The sequence below is a fragment of the Rhinoderma darwinii genome, chromosome 12 (genome assembly GCF_050947455.1).
Source record: "Rhinoderma darwinii isolate aRhiDar2 chromosome 12, aRhiDar2.hap1, whole genome shotgun sequence".
NCBI lineage: Eukaryota > Metazoa > Chordata > Amphibia > Anura > Rhinodermatidae > Rhinoderma > Rhinoderma darwinii.
The window spans coordinates 7,501,596-7,522,152 of record NC_134698.1 but is presented as its reverse complement, the minus strand read 5'-3'; the positions used below and the strand labels follow the sequence as shown (position 1 = coordinate 7,522,152).

The 20,557-nt window shown below is 41.0% G+C and overlaps 3 protein-coding genes across 3 annotated transcripts; all 3 read right to left on the bottom strand.

Annotated features, from left to right (window-relative positions):
• Positions 1 to 144: 144 nt before the first annotated feature.
• On the bottom strand, positions 145 to 1,083 carry LOC142665044 (olfactory receptor 5AR1-like). Its single transcript, XM_075844583.1, has one exon. It carries the CDS (start codon positions 1,075 to 1,077, stop codon positions 145 to 147), a length of 933 nt encoding a protein of 310 aa, XP_075700698.1. The 5' UTR covers positions 1,078 to 1,083.
• An 8,294-nt stretch (positions 1,084 to 9,377) lies between these two features.
• LOC142665043 (olfactory receptor 5AR1-like) lies at positions 9,378 to 10,340 on the bottom strand. The gene has a single exon (XM_075844581.1). It carries the CDS (start codon positions 10,338 to 10,340, stop codon positions 9,378 to 9,380), a length of 963 nt encoding a protein of 320 aa, XP_075700696.1.
• A 5,043-nt stretch (positions 10,341 to 15,383) lies between these two features.
• On the bottom strand, positions 15,384 to 17,091 carry LOC142665042 (olfactory receptor 5V1-like). The gene is made up of 2 exons (XM_075844580.1): positions 16,194 to 17,091; positions 15,384 to 15,415 (listed from the first exon to the last, which is right to left on the bottom strand). Exons 1-2 carry the CDS (start codon positions 17,089 to 17,091, stop codon positions 15,384 to 15,386), a joined length of 930 nt encoding a protein of 309 aa, XP_075700695.1.
• Positions 17,092 to 20,557: the final 3,466 nt, after the last annotated feature.

Sequence of the window (20,557 nt, the reverse complement as noted above, 5' to 3'; positions counted from 1 at the left end):
GTGCTAGCGAGCCAAAATTGATAATACCTATATCCAAATTACTTATTTACCCCATTCGTGGATTGTAAATCCTCAAAAGAAATGAATTGTCGCTCTTTAAAAATCGGACCTACCATCGTAATACCAAGCCTTTCCCAAAAACTATTAGAAAACGTCTTTAACTAGATTCTTTCTAATGGTGCCCTTAACATCCTTATTTCTGACACTGTAGATGATCGGGTTTAACATGGGCATCACAGTTGAGTAGAAGATGGAGACAGACTTGTCTAGGTTTGGAGAGTAAAGAGAATGTGGACGTAAATACAGAGTCATAAGAGTTCCATAGTAGACAGTCACCACAATGATGTGGGAGGCACATGTGGACAGGGCTTTATACCTTCCATGAGAAGAACTGATCTTCAAGATGATGAAGACAATTTGGATATATGAAATCAGAGTCAAGAAAAAGGATAAACTAGCTATGATCCCTGACGAAATATACATTGCTACTTCATGGAGCCAAGTATCACTGCAGGATATTTGTAAAAATGGTGGTATCTCACAAAAGTAGTGCTGAATGTGGTGGGATTGGCAGAAAGACATCTGGAAGGTGTAGACCACATGTATTATGGAGTTGATGAAGCTTGAGGTCCATGATGCAGTGGCCAGACAGATACATATCTTCTTGCTCATGATGGTGTTGTAGTGCAGCGGTTTACAGATGGCAGCAAATCTATCATAGGCCATGACCGCAAGTATGAAACACTCTGTAGACCCAAGTGTCAAATGAAAGTGCATCTGGACAGCACATTCTAGTAGAGAGATGCTCCTATCTTTGGTTAATGTGTTCATCAGGAGTTTAGGGACCACGGTGGTAGAGAAGCAAATATCAATGAAGGAGAGGTTAGTAAGGAAAAAGTACATGGGAGTCTGGAGCTTTGGATTTATCCTCACCACAATGATCAGTAGAAGATTCGCTGATAATGTTATCAAATACATCGCTAAGAATACAAGGAAGCCAATAACCTCCAAGTAAGGAACAGTGGACAAACCGAGGAGAATAAATCTGCTTGATGAGGAGTGGTTGAACAGTTCCATGACACATAAATAATAACCTGACGTAGACAAGAAATTAAAATGGAAATTTGTTTATTGAGACCTTTGAACCAATTTTTCTTAATTGCTTTCCATGTACTTTAAAAAAAAATAAAATGTTTCCAAATTGTTTTTATCTAAAAGTTTTCTACCCTCTGCAGCTTGTATGTATTACAATAAAATGCAAGCTGCACAATGCCGTTCTGTCTGCTTTCCGATAGACGGCTCTCTGACGACTCCGTCTTAACCTTCTCCTTGACCTCTCCCGAAGCGTAGATCTAAAAAAAAAACAGAGCGTACATTAAAAACGAGTTGCATGTGGATTAGCCTTCAGGAGAAGTCAAAGAGGAGCTAATGACTAAGGGTCCTTTTACATGGGCCAATATGGGCTGTAAAAATGAGCGCCGATCAATGAGACAGCTCATTGATCGGCATTTGTTTGCTTCTTTCACAAGGAGCAATGATTGGTTATGTATGGGGACGAGCAGTCGTTACCACGATCGTTTGTCCACATACATATCCATCATGTTGGCAGCACATCTCCCTGTTTACACACAACGATAATTAATGCTGAATAAAAGATTCGATCAGCCGATGAATGAGTGTTTCACTGTTCATCGCTTGATTGTTGCCATGTTTATACAGGACAATGATTGGGAACGAGGTTTCATATGAACGCTCATTTGCCCGATCATTGGACCATTTACCAAAGGGTAGAACACTTTTAATTAAAAACAATTTGAAATCTGATTTTTTTTCTGCAAAAGTACATACAATCAAGTAAAAAAAAATTGTTCAAAGCTAGAGCGAAGGATAAAGTGTAGTCCTATCATGATCATTACAACTATGGCCAGCTTTAAGAATAACCAAAAGCAAAAATTCCCAGGATATAATCAGCACACATTAAAGATAGAAAAACTAGGATAATGTATTCAATAATTATTTTAAACAATGCAATTGCCCTCTTTAATACAAAAATCACATGGAGTATAGAAAAAACACCAAACTTTTTTTTTAAAAAAACAGCCCTTGCAAGAACTAATACAATGTATTGCACGTTTTAGGGTATGTGGGTATTCCAAGAAGGCTATAAAATGTGGGTATAAAAGAACCCTGAGATGTGACAGGAATAGGATCCTAGAAAGACGGAAACCCAGACAAACAGATAATAGGGTTCACCTTATCTCCCACTATGGTTTCGATTGGGAATAGTAGCAAAATATTATCACCAAAAAATTGGGTAAAATGAAAAATGCCCTAGGGCGTTAATTTTAGTCGTATCATGGACAATCCCCCTCTGGATTGAGATTTATGGAAACCTACCAACTACCTGTGGATAGATGGGGTGGGGTTAGAAATATACTCCCGTTGCAAAAGGAGACTATGTGGAGATACACGTTGGGTACTTTGTACCGGAAGGGTCTGAATAACAAGATAAAGTTTTATATGCTTATGTGAATGTGGGGGGAGATCCTGGTCTTTGTTGGTGGGGGCTCTGGTAAGATTGTTGTTGATCAGCATCATCACCGGACTTAGACTTGGCTTAATTTTATCCTTCACTTTCATCAGTGTTTTGATCTCCTGGTTCAATTGTAGGGTGTTAGATCCTGGTCTTTTGTCAGTGGGGACCCGGTTGGGGTGGCTTTATATCAATCTCTTTATCTGACTCCCTAATACCTCAGACCCGGTTAAGTAACTCTTTAGAATCATCTTTTCTTCCTCTCTTATCTTCCTCAGCCCTTCTTTTTTTTTTCCTATTTGGAACACCTCCCATCCAGTTATTAATTGGCAATAATATTATATTTATATACTACGTTTGGTTTTGAAATAAATAATGAAACCACAGAAGTCCACATGGCAGGTGTTACAGTCCTCATGCCCAATGTATGTATACCCTACACCAAGAAAAAGGTAATGCTGAACCCAAGTAATATTCCAAATTCACCTTATTATTTCATCCAAAAATTCACAAAAACATTTTGTTAAGAAAGTGCAAAAAACACAAAGCCGATGAGTAACAGGACAATATAAAAAATCATGAAAAGATACTGCACTGGCACATGAAATAGCAGTCAGTTTGTGATTTGCACTGTCTTTTTTTAATAATATTTAATAATTTTTTAATAATGAACCGAGATAAATTTGTCATATTAAATATCTTCTCCTTGGTGTAGTATGTTTAGTATTTAAATAATTAAAATTGAAGTTGCCGTATGTTAGCCTAAAATAAAGGGTTGGTCCCACTATGGACTGTATTAAGCATATATGTATTCAAATCCATCAGCCAAGAGCCACTTGATGGATGTAAGTGATGTCATCACATAGTGGTTGATCACACCATGACGCCACGTGACACTGGCTGTACCAGACTCTGGCCAGGTACCATGTTCCTTGCCACATTGACTCAAGATTTCGAATAGGTGAGGGACTCTGATCTTCAACGCTTTATTCAGGAAGCCAAGAGAATACCAAACCGGGGTCCCGGAGGATACCAACTACACAAACATTTGAACAATGAACGCAAGGACAGAATGGCAAAGTATTCGAACCGGTAGGACATCCCGCTCATAATGCACATCAGATAGATAAGTTATTGTTGTGACTAATCAATATGACTTTACTTTATATTGACCTGGTCGGTGCATCTGGCTTTGAATAAGCGAGAATCGGAAAACGGACATGTAATTAAGCTCTATTAAGGCTAGATTCACACGAGCATGTTACGTCTGTAAAGGACGGAACGTATTTCGGCCGCAAGTCCCGGACCGAACACACTGCAGGGAGCCGGGCTCCTAGCATCATAGTTATGTATGATGCTAGGAGTCCCTGCCTCTCCGTGGAACTACTGTCCCATACTGTAATCATGTTTTCAGTACGGGACAGTAGTTCCACGCAGAGGCAGGGACTCCTAGCATCGTACATAACTATGATGCTAGTGGCCCGGCTCCCTGCTGTGTGTTTGGTCAAGGACTTGCAGTCAAAATACGTTCCGTCCTTTACGGACCGAACATGCTCGTATGAATCCAGCCTAAGTGTTCGACTTTCGCACAAGTGTTCATGGCTCGTGGATTCATATGAACCCTTAGGCAATGATCACACATACAGTTTTGATGCAATTTATGTGACACTTTTTGGCTCAGTTTTTTAGCTAAAGCCAGAAGTGGGTCCAAAAGGAACAAAAGGTGTAAAAAAAAAGACCGATGCATCTCCTTTCTTTTGTATCTACTCCAGTGTTTGGCTAAAAAGCCTGAGGCAAAAACTACACCAAAAACTGTGTGTATGATCCTAGCCTAAAATTATCGCATTGAATATGAGGAGACATACTAATATCTCAGCATTACATTGTATTAGCACCGGCCAGAGCTGTGTTTTTTTCTTTTTTTTATTATACTTTTGGTGGTTTTTCCATAGTCTTTTTGTATAAAAGAGAGCAATTGCCTTTAGTAAAACATTTTTAAGATATTTATTGAATAAATTTGCATACCTTTTTATCCTTAATGTGTGCTGTTATATCCTGGGAATTGTTTATTTTTGTTTTTTGGTAATTTTATGTTACACAGGATGGCACTGTGCAAATAATTATTACACTTATTAAGGAAAATCATACTGGACAGCTTTTAAGAATAGTCCCAAAAACATGGTACATGGTTGTATTTTTCATTTTGTCCATGAGATCTATTCCCAGAGCGTCCGAATTCTTGATATCTGTACACCATGGGCATAAGACAGTTTGACATGTAGGGATTCCTATATAGATGCTTCTATTAGTGCTGCCATTATAATTTACCCATATAAAAAATACTTAATGCAATTTATCCATGTATGTGCATTTCTCATAGAACAGGAAACGATCAGAACTTCGCTTTACCACTGGTGCCTGAAGGTCCTAGAAGTGGTCCGAAGACACATGGTCGGATTAAAAGAAAAACTCAAATCCAAAGTAGGTAACAACTTTAGAGTAAAAAAAGACTTCAGTGATTGGAAATTTTACAGTAATGATGATCCTGAAGAATATGATACAGTGGTTACGACGGTTGAAGCAAATCCTGAAATGTAATGGTTATGTCTGGATATTCAAAATTTCTCCAAGATTAATCCTCTTTATTCACCTTTGGATTACGTCTGTTGACGTCTATCGATCTAGTGGTTGGGTCTCCACTACAATAGGGTGCATACAGTATTACATGCTTGAGATGTGATCTTATATACTATGTTACAGTCTCTCTAATTGTCCCCAGAGCAATAACTGAACCATTAAAACTGATGTTCAAATTCTTCAGCCAACCGGGAATATCTTTTTAATTTGAAAAGTTACTTCGTTTCTCTCTTTGTATAACTTAACTATTCTAAGATTCATTCAAACAGTGATGAAAAGATGGAAGATTACCCTTGGCCGTGTAGCAATTTTTGTTTCATTTTTGTTTTTTCCTCCCTGCATTTCAAAAGCCATAACCTTTTTATTCTCTCATTGACAAGTCCATAGCAATATGCTGCCAAGGGGCATCAGGAACAGGCACGGGTAGTAGCAGGCCAGCAGGATTGGAGCGGGTAGACTTTTTCAAGAAATAGTCTGCAACATCTCTAGGCAGAGTGAGCCACCATTAGTAACGCGCTACCAAGTTCTGTGTCTTACGGACACCAGAGTGCCCAGACAGTTTAGAGTTGTGCCCCCAGCGGAGAATTCTCTTTCTGTCAACAAGACAAACAAGCGTTTTCCAGGAGGAATGTCTCTAATTTGCAGATGGTTGGCGGCAATAATCCTAGAAGGATCTATGATGTACTGTATTGAGGAGTTTCCTCAGAGTCATTGGCGAACATGCTTCCGATGTGTTATTAAATCAGGTGAGTAGATCAGGATGTGGTCCAGATAGACCACCACAAAGACATAGAGCAGGTTCCGGAAAATTTCATTTACAAACTCCTGGAACGCAGCTGGAGCATTACATAGACCAAAGGGCATAACGAGATATTCGTAGTGGCCGTCTTGGGTGTTAAATGCGGTTTTCCACTCGTCACCTTTGCGGATACGGATCAAGTTATAAGCTCCTCGTAGATCCAGCTTTGTGAACAACTTGGCCCCACAAATTCTATCGAAAAGTTCTGAGATGAGCGGCAGGGGATACTTATTCTTGACCGTAATTTGGTTCAGACCCCGATAGTCGATACATGGATGAAGAAATCCGTCCTCCTTCTTCACAAAGAAGAATACAGCTCCGCCCGGGAAGGAAGACTTTTGGATGAACCCTCTGTCAAGTTTCTCCTTAACGTAGGGGATCATGGCTAGGGTCTCTAGTAGGGAGAGAGGATAAACTCACCCTCGAGGTGGTGAGGCGTCAAGAAGTAACTCAACAGCGTAATCGTAGATGAAATGAGTGGGAAGAGTCTCTACTTCCTTCTTACTAAAGACGTTTGCAAAGCTAGCATAATGGGAAGGTAGATCGGAGAGTGACTGAGGCAGTGAAGGCAAAACAGGACGAACCTGTGGCAGGCAGCAGTTAAGGCATTTGGGCCCCGATTGGAAGACTTCGCCAGAACTCCAGTCGAGAACTGGAGTGTGTGGATGAAGCCAAGGCAGGCCCAGCAGAACAGCATTGATAGCTTAAGGTAGGACGAGGAAGGTGATCTGTTCTGAGTGAAGAACTCCAATTTGTGGTTTAGTGATGGACACAATAGGATCGGGCAAGCGTAGACCATTCACAGAGGCAACAGCCAGGGGCCTCTCCAGAAGAACTGTGGGTAGATGTAGGTGATCCACTAGCTCCTGCTGGATAAAGTTTGCAGCTGCTCCGGAAGGCAGATAGGCAGAGGGGGAGGGTGATGTCTCTTCAGAGATGATGGTCACAGGAATAGATAACTTGGAAGAGGCTTTGGCATTTGGCGTCGACCCACCTAGGGTTGCCTCTCCAACCAACCCTAGGGGTTGGAGTTTTCCGGATTTTGTGGACATTGCCGCATGAAATGGCCTTTGAGGCCGCAATACAGACACAGACCTGAAGAGCGCATGCACTGTTTCCCCTGTTCGGATAATTTGATTCTGTCTACCTGCATTGATTCTTCACATAGAGCAACAGGCGGAGGCAATAGGGGTCTTTGGAACAAGGGTGCTAGTCTGTGGAAACGTCTCTCCCGCTGAACCTCCTGAACACGTTCCTGGATCCTCATGTCAACTCGGGTCGCCAACAGGATAAGAGCATCCAGAGTAGAAGGAAGATCGCTGGCTACTAGCTCGTCTTTGATGTGCGAGGACAGTCCCTGCCAAAAGGTCGCCACCAACACCTCATTGTTCCATGGCCAACTCTGCTGCCAGTGTATGGAAGGAGATAGCATACTCTCCTACCGTGGACCCTCCTTGCTTGAGAGTTAGCAGTGTGGTCGCTGCAGAAGATATTCGACCAGGCTTCTCGAACACAGTAGTCTCTAAGAATAATGCTAGGTCCGAGAATTCAGGGACCTGTCGTTCCAAGATGGGGTTCACGCATGTCAGGGCTTTGCCAGCGAGAAGGGAAACGATGAACGCTACCTTGGCCTCATCAGAGGGGAAAAGATGAGCATGCAGTCTAAAATGGATGGTACATTGGTTGATGAAACCTCTACAGGCTCTAGGATGACTGTCATAGCAAGGTGGAAGAGGCAGCGAAACTGTGGATCCGGAACAGACAGGAGGAGTAACGGGCAGTGGAATGGCAGCAGCATCCAGAGGAAGAGCAGGAGGCTGATCCAGTCGAGCGATGATAGAGTTTACTGCCACGAGGAGTTGATCCTGGCATGCACGCAGGTCACGCATATCCGTTTGCATCACATAAACCGCAGTCTTGGTTGGCCAGTGGGTTTCATGGCCTGAGCATACTGTTGTGATCTAGGGGTATGTGGACCCACTATGCCACTCCAGCATAGCGGAGTGGCAGGTTGCCAAGTCACAGTCTATACAAAGTCTATGCAAAGTTCCTAGCAAAAGGGTACCTGGGAGAGTCCAGAAAGCAGATGGTACCAGAAGTAGCAGATGACACCAGACGTGGTGAATAACAGCAGGCGAGGTAGGTGATACCAAACGTGATGTATAACAGCAGGTGTAGCGGATGACACCAGACGTGGTGTATAACATCAGGCATAGCAGATGACACAACATGACTCCAACACTAGACAGGCTCAGGAACAAATACAGCACGGGATAGAGCATACAGGTAGCAGGGAAGGGGAACACTGGGAGCAGGATAAAACTAAGGGACCATTTGCAATACAAACATGGGTAGACAACGCTCAGGCAAGCAGTGGAAGGACGGAGAAATTTTCATAGTGCAGGGGGATCAGGGATAGGTTAGGGAACTATAACATGTGCGCGCACTGGTCTTTTAAGGCCGAGATTGAGCGAGCACACCCTAACATTCCGAGAAGGGTCTTACAGCCATGAGTGCTGGCGTCTCTTAGGAGAGAGACGCTGGCAGGATGCTAACAGTCTGTGGTCGCGGCTGTCGTGTGGTAAGGAATGGTGGCCGTCCGTGACCACGGCCGTGACAGGTTCTTGGCAGTAGAATTATTAGTGTTAGCCATAATACAATCTGTGGTGGGTCTAGGTATATAAATGCTTGAGATTCGCAAGGAAAATAGTTTGGGACATGTCAGATAACAATAAGGTGATAATGATAACGTAGTTGTGGATAGGACCAGGGAGGAACGTAAATCCAAGGACAGCACTCAGATCAAGAAAGGAAGTTATCAAAAAAATAAAAAATATCATTGTCCTTTTCATGGTAAGGACAAACTTAGAGGCCCCTGTCCGGCTGAAGTGTCGCCGACAACTGCGTCAACATGCAGTTTTAACACAAATAGCAACGGTTCTCAAATGTTTGTAATATACAAATGTTTTTTACAGGTAAAACTGGCCGTACAGTGGCTGCTACATGTATCCCTATTTCCTGAGGTGGTACTATATTTATTTTAAGACAAATTTACAAAGCATATCCAGATGTAGAAGTTTTTATTTTTCATTGTGTTTATTATGAAGATCACTCAGGTCCAGAGGTGGAGCTATAGGTCAGGTTCCTGCCACATTCGGCCCTGGTGAATGATGGGGACAAAAGACCACATATTTGGACAACAGTACTATAAATGTCATATGATGGCTTGTTATGATGTGTGTGTGGAGAATTTCTTACAGATTTTGCATCAAGAACCAAGAACTTTTATCTTTGCTTGTGCTCAGGTCTTCAAGTCAAGTCCAACTTGGCACTGAGCTTGGGGCAGAGGAGAAGCAAAAAGGTTTTACACAACTCAAACTATCTATTGTTCTATCTTTAACGGCCATATTAATCCGATTTTTGTAACAATACATTTAATTGAAGAACGTCTTTAATTAGATTTTTTCTTATGGTGTCTTTGACATCCTTATTTCTGACACTGTAGATGATGGGATTTAACATGGGCGTCACAGCTGAGTAGAGGACAGAGACAGACCTGTCCATGTCTGGAAAGTAACGGGAGTGTGGGCGTAAATACATTATCATAATGGTCCCAAAGTAGAGAGTGACCACAATGATGTGGGAGGCACACGTGGAGAGAGCTTTATACCTTCCGTAAGTCGAATTCATCTTCAAGATGGTGGAGACAATATGGATATATGAAATCAGAGTTAAGAAAAAGGATAAACTAGCTATGATCCCTGTCGAGATATACATTGCTACTTCATGGAGCCAAGTATCACTGCAGGATATTTGTAAAAATGGTGGTAACTCACAAAAGAAGTGGTTGATATGGTGGGATTGGCAGAAGGACATCTGGAAGGTGTAGACCACATGTATCATGGAGTTGATGAAGCTTGAGGTCCATGATGCAGCGGCCAGACAGATACATATTTTCTTGCTCATGATGGCGTTGTAGTGCAGCGGTTTACAGATGGCAGCAAATCTATCATAGGCCATGACCGCAAGTATGAAACACTCTGTAGACCCAAGTGTCAAATGAAAGTGCATCTGGACAGCACATTCTAGTAGAGAGATGCTCCTATCTTTGGATAATGTGCTCATCAAGATTTTAGGGACCACGGTGGTAGAGAAGCAAATATCAATGAAGGTGAGGTTAGTAAGGAAAAAGTACATGGGAGTCTGGAGCTTTGGATTCGTCCTCACCACAATGATCAGTAGAAGATTCGCTGATAATGTTATCAAATACATCGCCAAAAATACAAGGAAGCCAATAACCTCCAAGTAAGGAACAGTGGACAAACCGAGGAGAATAAATCTGCTTGAAGAGGATTGGTTGAACAGTTCCATAACATCTAAAGGAGAACTTGACATGGACAAGATGTGAAGTTGGAAGCTTACAGTATTTATTGACTCATCATCATGATTATAGAATAGCAATCAATAATCAACCAAAATATGAAATACCGTTTGCTAATGATTCATTGGACAGTGACACAATGGGCTTCATCATAATCAATAGTATTGGTGCCGATGCTTACAAATATGAACTTACATATGAACGATCATCGATGGTCAGCTTAAAAAATATTCCTAAAAACATTGTACGCCTACAGCATGAAGACTTTAATGTCTACTTATCATTCGCTATGTCCCATTCTTCATTTCTTGCCATCCTCTATCGTAAATTGACTTTTCAAAGTGGTCAATGGTTCCTTTTTGAGTAGTATCTTTAATTTTGGCCCTGAGATCTTTTCCTGGAACTTCCAGTCTCTTGATATGTGTACACTATGAGGGCAAGAGGGATTGACATGAAAGATGCCCTAAAGAAGAGATCTCATATTAGAGTCAACCATCAGTTTTAATGGGACATCTCACTGTGTCTGTTCAATACTCATAATTTCACCTTGACCAAACTCTTACTGGGTGCCAGTTATGATGGGGATTAACATTTGTAGAAAGGAAATAAATAAAATGGACACACATGTAGCACAAGATAATTACAAAGTTCCAGGTGTGGGAGAAAATACACTGTATGGAGAAAAGTATTGGGACACACCTCTTAATCATTGAATTGAGGTGTTTCGTTCAGTCACATTACTAAAAGTGTATATAATCCGGCACTCGCCCTGCCGTCACTTTACAGACATTAGTGATAGGACGGGTCATTGTAAAGAGATCACTGAATTCCAGCGTGGTCCTGTAATAGGACGTCACCGTTGTAACAAGTCAGTTTCTGAAATTTCTTCCCTCCTAGATATTCCACCATCACCTGTAAATGATATTATTGTAAAGTGGAGGAACCACCGCAACTCAGCCACGAAGTGCTAACCCCGTAAAGTTACAGAGCGGCGGGCGGGGTTTTGGGCGCTGAGTGCTGAGGAGCAAGTGCAGAAAAGTCGCCAACGCTCTGCTGGCTCCATAACTGCAGAGTACGGACCTCCTCTGGTATTAACATCCGCACCAGTACTGTGCCCGGGAGCTTCATGGCATGGTGGCCGAGCAGCTGCATGCCAGCCTTACATCACCAAGCAATGCCTAGTGTCGGGTGGAGGGGTATGAACCCACAGCCACTGGACTCTGGAGCAGCGGAAACGTGTTCTGTGGAGTGACGCTTCTCTATCGGGCGGTCTGATGGAAGAGTCTGGGTTTGGTGAATGCCAGGAGAACGTTACCTGGCTGACTGCATTGTGCCAGCTGTAAAGTTTGGTGGAGGAGGGGTAATACTATGGGGTTGTTTTTCAGGGATCGGCCCCTTAGTTCCAGTAAAGAGAAATCTTTATTCTTCAGCATACAATATATTTTGGACAATTGTAGCTTCCAGCTTTGTGGGAACAGTTTGGGGTTCAGCCCTTTTCTGTACTAGACATGACTGCGCCCCAGTGCACAAGCTTCATAAAGACATGGTTGGGGGAGTTTGGTGTGGAAGAACTTGTCTGGCCGTACAGAGCCCTGACCTCAAACCTATACAACACCTTTGAGATGAACTGGAAAGGAAATTGCGATCCAGGCCCTCTCATCCAACATCAGTGTCTGACCTCACAAATGCTCTCCTGGATGAATGGGCAAAAATTCCCACAGACACTCCAAAATCTTGTAGAAAGCCCCCAGAAGGGTGGAAAATATTTTAGCTGTAAAGTGGTTACCAACTCCATATTAATGTCTATAGAGTTCAGAATGGGATCTCATAAAAGCTCCTGTAGGTGTAATGTGTAGGTGTCCCAATACTTTAGTCCATATAGTTTATGTCATGGTGATTACAGCCACTTGGTGCTACAATATAGAAACCATACTGTAACAAGAAATATAGGAAGCCTATTCCATGTACAGTTTTAAATATCTAACACAGTGGTCCAGTCTTATGTGCGATGGGTAAACTTACGACAATGCAACCTAATTAGGGACTCATCTCCTTGAGTTCTTAGTGAAATCTTCAGAAATCTTTTAAATATTAAGGTAATGGCAACGTCTATTGAAGCAAGTAGTGTAAATACAGTGTTACGTGCATTTAATGTGTTCTTATATACAAGGTTACAGACCCTCTAATTGGCCCGAGAGCAATTACGGAGCATCAAAACCAATGTTGAAATTCTCCTCCCAACAGGGATTAAGCTTTAATTTAGACATTTGCTTCTTTTCTCTGTTTGACTATTTTAAGATTCATACAAACAGTAATGAGAGGACAAAAAGGTTAATTTGCTTTAAAAGAATACTGCGGATAAAACATATATATTGTATTTTGTCTAGAGCAGAATGTGAGGGGGCGGAGCATGACACTGGGATTCAAAGAACACTGTGAGATTAATCCCCATCACTCTTGAGTTCCTTTTCTCCATAACAGAATTTGTCCAGGATTCATTCATATTCACAAATAATAACCGATCGGGAGAGATTGCACATACAATGGTTTGATATACAGAAATGGCTGTGGACGGAACTTTATTTATAGGTTCATGCTTTCACTTAACACACATTAACCAATCAGATGATGCCAAGTACATATAGGTATACACCCAAAAATACTTCCATATAAGGTAATGACTTTCTTCCTAGTATCCATCAGTTTGGAATGCCAGATGATTTCATCTTTACCCTATCTTAGATGATAGGCAATACATTCATTTAAGAGAAGATTAAAAACATATCTAATACATACATATCTCAAACAATATAATGCAGTCATTTTGATAATAATACAATATATAAATCTGCAGGTATTAGATTTATTACTCTGACAACACCAATGAGATTAGTCAGGCTCTGCCCTTCAAACCCTGTATTAAGTATTACACAGTGTATTCATTTTTTCCGGAGTGTTCCCTTAGCGGTTTTGTAAATCCATTGTAAATCCACTAGCCAGAAGGATACGTTGGACATGGCTATGGGCAAGTCACACAGATTGATTTGATCACCTTAATTTTCAGGCTCTTCCTTAGCAAAGCAAGCTCTGGGCAGTGGGTGACCCATCCAGATTTGAATGCTCTTGTGGAGATCTAATTGTGCCACTCAAACACCATAAAAGTGCTGGTGGTCGACTGAACATGATGGCCACCCATCTCCCCAGCGAAGAGTAAGAATTATTAGATACACACTATAAAGTTGTAGAAGGTGAGTGCTATCCAGTAACGGACTTCATGTCTAGAATTTTTTATTTAAAAAATGTCTATGTATTTTTGTTTATAGGTACATGATGATGTGATGACTCAACTCTCCTAGGCTCAACCCACAAGGGCGTACGTACCATAGAGGCTGAGCATGCAGCTGCTATGGGCATTTGGTGAGAAGGGGTCTAGCCCTGGTTGGTCCCATCCACTTTGCTACCGGGTGGCGAGAACCTGTGCAGGACTTCTATCTCCAAAGGAGCTGCTTTGTTACACGGGAGTGAAGAATTGGCCCAAGTGTCATAGAAGGGGTAAACAAACACTGTCCTGGGTGGCAAAAACCAGCACCACAATGGTGGCCCATTTTGATTTTTGCTATGGGCCTCCTTTCTTCTAAGTATGCCACTGGGAGCCAGGTAGAGTGCTGACCAGTATATGGGTAATACCCTTACCCAGTAGATACAAGGGTAAAGAGCAAAGAACCACGGCGCCACTTGGTGTGGATCAAAGAAGGTGGAGGTGAGAAATAGACGAGATATATATGCTCACCGTGAGGTTAGGAGAGTTCAACGCTGGGGTCCACGGGGTAGCTGCTGCCAGATCCGAGCCGGTTACCGAGGTGACCGCTTGGGTACGAAAGATGCAGGTAAAAACAAAAGGATCTATGTTGGCGCTGCTGCTTGTCCACATTAAGCAGCAGCGCCAACATAGATCCTTTTGTTTTTACCTGCATCTTTCGTACCCCAGTAGATACAAGAGATTCCGCTGTCAAAACTAAAGGTCTGAGGTAAAGGGTGGTATTTTATGCCACCTGGTGCTTTGAGATGGAAAATATCTCTTACACAAAGGTTGGCATTATCCTGACATGTTTTGTTTGTCAGGCTTTGTAGGTGCCACCATCTATAGACTTACACTTGTATAATATATCTAAACTTTACGGTATGGTGTAATGGATGGCCATTGTCATTTAATTATATTCAGAAGGTCCATATCCGGTACTTTCTCCTACAAACAAATTTAGAGAGTGTTTAACCTACCTTAGCTCTTGAATATCGTTTGCGGCTGGAGAATTATGTATTCTGTGATATATTTGGTTGGCTTCAGATTTGAGGGAAGATAGAGCTTGTTCCATTTGATACCTTTAGCTGACTTTCTGTTTTATATGGCTGACACTGGCAAATAGTATCCACATAGAGTCATGTGTATAGTAGAATAGTGGTCAACCCAACTTATTGTGGGGGCCCCAAATTAAAAGGCCATACATTAAATTCAGCAAGAGCTGGGTCAACGAGTAGGAACACACACACTCCTTTATGACTCTGCATATTTGTAGTACAAAGACCATAGGCATATGAAAAGCCCATACTTAGATAGATGGATATAATCAAACACAACCCAACTTTTGGAGTTGTAAAATATACCACAGTGCCCCCATAACAGAAGAAAATAGAGACAAGTTCTTAGTTCTTTATGGTTGGACAGAAATCTCAGGAGGAGAGCTCGTGCTTGAATCCTGAGGAAGGCAGCTGCGCCATAATATTTTTACTTATCCTGGGGTCCTTATATAAGCCTCATGAGGGTCGAATGTCAACCCCCCCCCACTTCCCCCCGGCCGCCATTACCAAGGGAGCTATGTTTCAGGGGTCTAAGAGGCACAAGCATCTCAAGAGTTACATATTGGGGATTACTGTCTTAAAATGTAAAGTGTACCTCCATACTCCATTCTTTCCTGTAATAAAAAAATCAACTCTCCTTGCACTGACTTTCCATGGAGTTTGTGGTGGGCTTGTGCTTATGCACAGCAGCTAATCTGGTCAAGTAGAGCTGCAGTAGGGAGGAACAGAGCAACAGCTTTAGCCAATAATCATAAAGGAGGTGGATTTCAGACTACCCCTGACTCACTGTATTCTGTAGCTAGGCTGGAGTCACTGTTGTTCCCACATGGAGCATAGCTTAAAAAACAGCCAAGTTGCCAACAGATGTATTTTGTGTGGAGTTACAACATATGTTCATACCGGAATACTATTTAACAGTATATATTGTTCATTTTTTTTAAGGGGGTGAATAGTTACGCAACCAATTATTTTTTATATTCAATAATGGTAATGAATTTATATTCACTTTGACATGAAAGCATTTCTTCTGTTAATCAGTGTAAAAAAAAAAGCGTCAATAAAACCACAATGATCCAATAGTGTCACACTGTAAAGCTTAAAAAAAAATCCAAAGTGATGAATACTTTTCATTTTTCGATATATCTATTTACACTTTTGAAATATTTATTTCGCTTTACATAGGTTACTTCTTCATGAACATTTACATAATAATGGTGTTAAATGTAATTTGCAGTACCATGCCTAACCATATGGTGTGCTCTTTATAGATTATATATCTGTAAGCAACTAACAGCACAAACCACCTTCATTCAGTGTATTGCAATATTCTAAATCTCAATCTTGTGGCTGGAATAATAAATTTAGTAATTTATTCATATAGATATAATGCCAAAATCCATTATTATAAAAAAATATTTTCTGACTTCAATGATGGTAATTAAGAATTGTAGATTGAGAATGTCTGTTGAAAAATATTTTACTCACACTATTCTTGACTTCCTTGTTTCTAATGCTATAAATAATAGGGTTAAACATGGGAGTAACCACAGTATAAAGAATTGCCACAGATCTATCTCGATCTACAGAGTAGCTACCCCGAGGACGTAAATACATGAAAACAACAGCACCATAGTATAGAGATACCACTGAAAGGTGGGAGACACAAGTAGAAAAGGCCTTGCGCCTACCAGGGCTTGAGCGGATCCTTAGAATCGTTGAAATTATTTGTATATAGGACAGAAGTGTCAACACAAAAGAGCAAAGACCTACAATCCCACCAGAGACATAGACTGCTATTTCATTCATTAAGGTGTCTTTACAGGACAGTCGGAAGAGTGGAGGCATCTCACAGAAGTAGTGATTCACATGATTAGACCTACAGTAGGGCAGTCGGAAAGTGATGTATGCATAGAAAATGGAGTTCAAGAAATTTGAAGACCAGGTTCCGACAGAGAGAAGAAGACAAAACTTCAAGTTCATGATAGTATTGTAGTGTAGGGGGTGAGAGATGGCCACATATCTATCGTAGGCCATGATTGCCAAAATAATACACTCCGTCCCACCCAAAGCGAGGTGGAAATACATCTGAGCGGCACATCCCCAGAAAGAAATACTCTTGTCTTTGGCCAAAGTACTCATCAGAAGTTTAGGCACGATGGTGGAGGAAAAGCAGAGATCAATTAGTGAGAGGTTACTGAGGAAAAAGTACATGGGGGTGTGCAGTCGGGGTTCAGCTCTAACCACTATAATGATCAAAATGTTCCCTGTTACAGTGGCCATGTACATGATCAATAATATCGTAAAATATAGTGGTTGAAGAGATGGGTTAGTGGAAAGACCAATCAAGAGAAATCTATATGAAGATGTTTCGTTCAAGTATGCCATAACACATGTCAGTGGGAACCTAAAGGAAACAGAGTCAACATCAATAGTTATGTCAATTTTTTATATTTTTTCCATCTACTGATTTACCATACTCTAGGGGTGATTTTTTGTAAACAGTATAATCCCAATAAATTGCATCTGCCTACGATTTAAATATCTGGAATGTTGATCTCATGCACATGGCCATATTACGAATTCATATTGTATGGATCCATTATACTGAGATCCTCCCAAAAAATTCTGGGATGCGCCAATTCATGCCGTCTTCCCTGGAAGCATTGCTTCTATGGGTGACCACAGTAAAGAAATGTTGAAAAGATTTAAGTAGAAAACCACCATTTTGAACCAGTAGGTAATAAATAATTTTTCATGGAGCCCCGACATAAGAATATTTCTTAAAAAAGTTTCTGATTATTAATTCCATTTCCGGACAAAATTAGTCGGATGGCCATATATCCAAGAGACGGATAACAATTAGGGGAGGAATTTATGAAACACTCTATGTCATAGACTGTTTTTACGCCGCCTCTGCCACTTACTGTAACTGGCTCTTAGGTGGCGTGGATTTAGTAATAACCCAATAGTGGCACAATATAAATGCACCGAACTATTCCAGGAATTAAGTCAAAGAGATGGTGTCACAAGACTATAAAATATAACTTTTAATATGTTTAAAGTATCAATACCCACAAAAACCAACAATATAAATCTCGGAGCAGATTAAAATATTTTGAAGCGTATCATACAGTTGCATCCATGTCCTGGGTCACAACAGAAAGCGGTACTGTACAGGTAGGGAATCAGATAAATAACGAAACAGTCTGACCATGTCCGTAGTATCTTCCCAAACCTAACATTAGCAGAGCAAGATCCGAGACCAAGCAGGTAGGGTTAAAGTCACTCACCGTAAATTCCCTACAAAAATGACTATAACTTAATGGTTGGAGGGAGTGATAGGGCTACCGCAGGCAACCCCTCTCCGGTGGCTAGCCCTAATCCAACCTATAATCATCCCTACGCATTTCATCCCAATTGTGCGAATTACCAGGGTGCAATGCAAAACCAAATGGCCACTAAGCAAGTCTCCAAAGAGTTGCTCGTGGCCAATGAGCAAATGTTAGCACGTATGGCGTACCTAAAATGATGTCCTCGTAGTTAGACAAAAAGTAAAAAAAAGACTGTTCAAGCCCAGACTAACACTAACTCTAACTAGCACTAAACAGGTGGGACGAAACGCGTAGAGGTGATTGCTTTAGGGCGCAACTAGGGCTTGCATTTTTGTAGGGAATTTAGGGAGAGTGACTTTAATCCTACCTACCTCACCTCGGGTCTTGCTCTGCTAACGTTGCGTTTGGGAAGATACGATGGATATGATAAGACTGGAATATACATTTGTGATCCCCACTGAGGCATGTTCTGTTGAAAATGACAATATTATATGTAGAGCTCTGCGGAATATGTTGACGCCCTATAATATACTGCATAATAAATAAATAGTCCTTACAAAAAGAGAGCAAAGTTCTATTCTAACAGAAAAATGGTTTTCATTCTGAGTCCTAAGAGGGTGCTTAAAAGAACACTGGGCAAAACCTATACAATATGTTATGCCTAATGCAGGGCCTGAGGGGCGGTGCATGACACAGGATTTTTTTTTCCCTTTTGACATTATTCAGATCCCTGTATCATGCCCTGCCCCCTCAGAACCTGCGCTAGTCATAACACAATGTATAAGGTTTGTATGGATGGTTCTTAGGACTTTTCTCCTCCAATACCCTCAATTTTCAAAAAGTTATTTACTCACAGGAGTAGCTGAGGGAGCATCTACTGGGCACAACAGGCCACCAACATAACACTTTGGCCTGGCCAGGGTATTAAGATACGAGGGCTAGGGCAAAAAATTTCAGTACAATCTTCTCCAAAATCAGGAGACAAAGGGCTACTGGATAGGGCATAACTTTAGGAGGTGCAGGTGCAGCAGTCGCAGCTGGACCCTGATGCTTGAGGGCAGAATCAGACTAGGGTCCCTAGGGCCCACCAGATGGAATGATTCTGAGGGCCCACCATCTCTACAGAATATCTGGTATAATAGAATATCACCTATAAGAAATAGACCCAGGTGGCAAGTGCTTAGCTCCCAAGTCAGCTTCAAATGGGGTTGTCTTCTGCTAGACCTTCTGGGACCCCTCATTGAGTCAGAGTATGGGCCCACCGAAGGATCCTCTGGTACTGGTGGGCCAGTCCGACCCTGCTTGAGGGTGCCCAACAGTTCCTCTGCCAGATAAGAAGACACCAGTGTCTTTGCATTGGGGCCCACAATTAAGTTATGCCTGGAGATTCTGGCCTTAATAAAATTCTGCCAGTTGTTGACTGGGGGGTCTGCCAAACTGCAAAGAAATATATCCCTATTAAGGCAAATTTTACTTTTTTTTCTTCTTCTAGATCAACTGGAATATGTAAATATATAGTTAGGGATTTATTAGAGCGGTTTTGCAAGTGAATAAAAAAAAGTGTCCAAGAGGGGGAATACAATAAAACAAAAAAGAGGCATTACTCAACAGACAGATTCCCCGGCAATCCAGCGTTGTTGCTTCGGTCCTTCCTGCCGCCGATCTGTCCTCTTTTATTGGTTTTATTTGATACTTTTTTGATTAACTCAGAGAACCATTTTAAGTGATTTGCATCAGTTTTCTGGCAGAAAAAAAGTCAAAAATGTTGGCGCCTAATAAATTTTGCGCATATTACTCCATCGTGCTTCTGTTTAAAACTGGTGTTTGAAACGTAGTAAATTCCTCCCATAGTATCCATACATTTTGTATCGTTAGTTTAGACTAGAATGGTAAAACTAGTTACTGTATCTAAATCATGGAAAGTTATCACACACATTAGGTAAACATGAAAGATTACATTTCGATTTATTAATTTACATTTAAAAAAATAATTAAAAATGCTCTATATATATATATATATATCATCCAAATACTGACATAGACTTTGCATTTTTTTAAAGTACAATTTTTTTTTGTTACCTACTTTAGTCATTGCTGTCCAGAATACTAGCGGAATGGCCTCCAGAAAAGTGGAGCAGAATTTAGGTTCACACAATGTGGTTTATATATCATATTACAAACAGTAGTAATTGGGATGAGAATAATTAATGAGTTATTGTAACCTTAGATATACTCTCGAGTACATAGAAATAAAATTCCCTTTAGAAATTATTATTTGTCTTTCGTTGTATGAATTTTTGACTATTGCGCTGCTGATAGGGCATCATTCCAACTCCAAAAGGAGATGCATAGCATGTATATTCATATTATAAAGAAATACTAATAGATAAACAGAAATACATTAGAGAGATATATAGCTACTAGACAGAGATAGATCGATAGATCGATAGATCGATAGATCATCAATAGATTGTTAGATCATCGATAGATTGTTAGATCATCGATAGATAGATCGATAG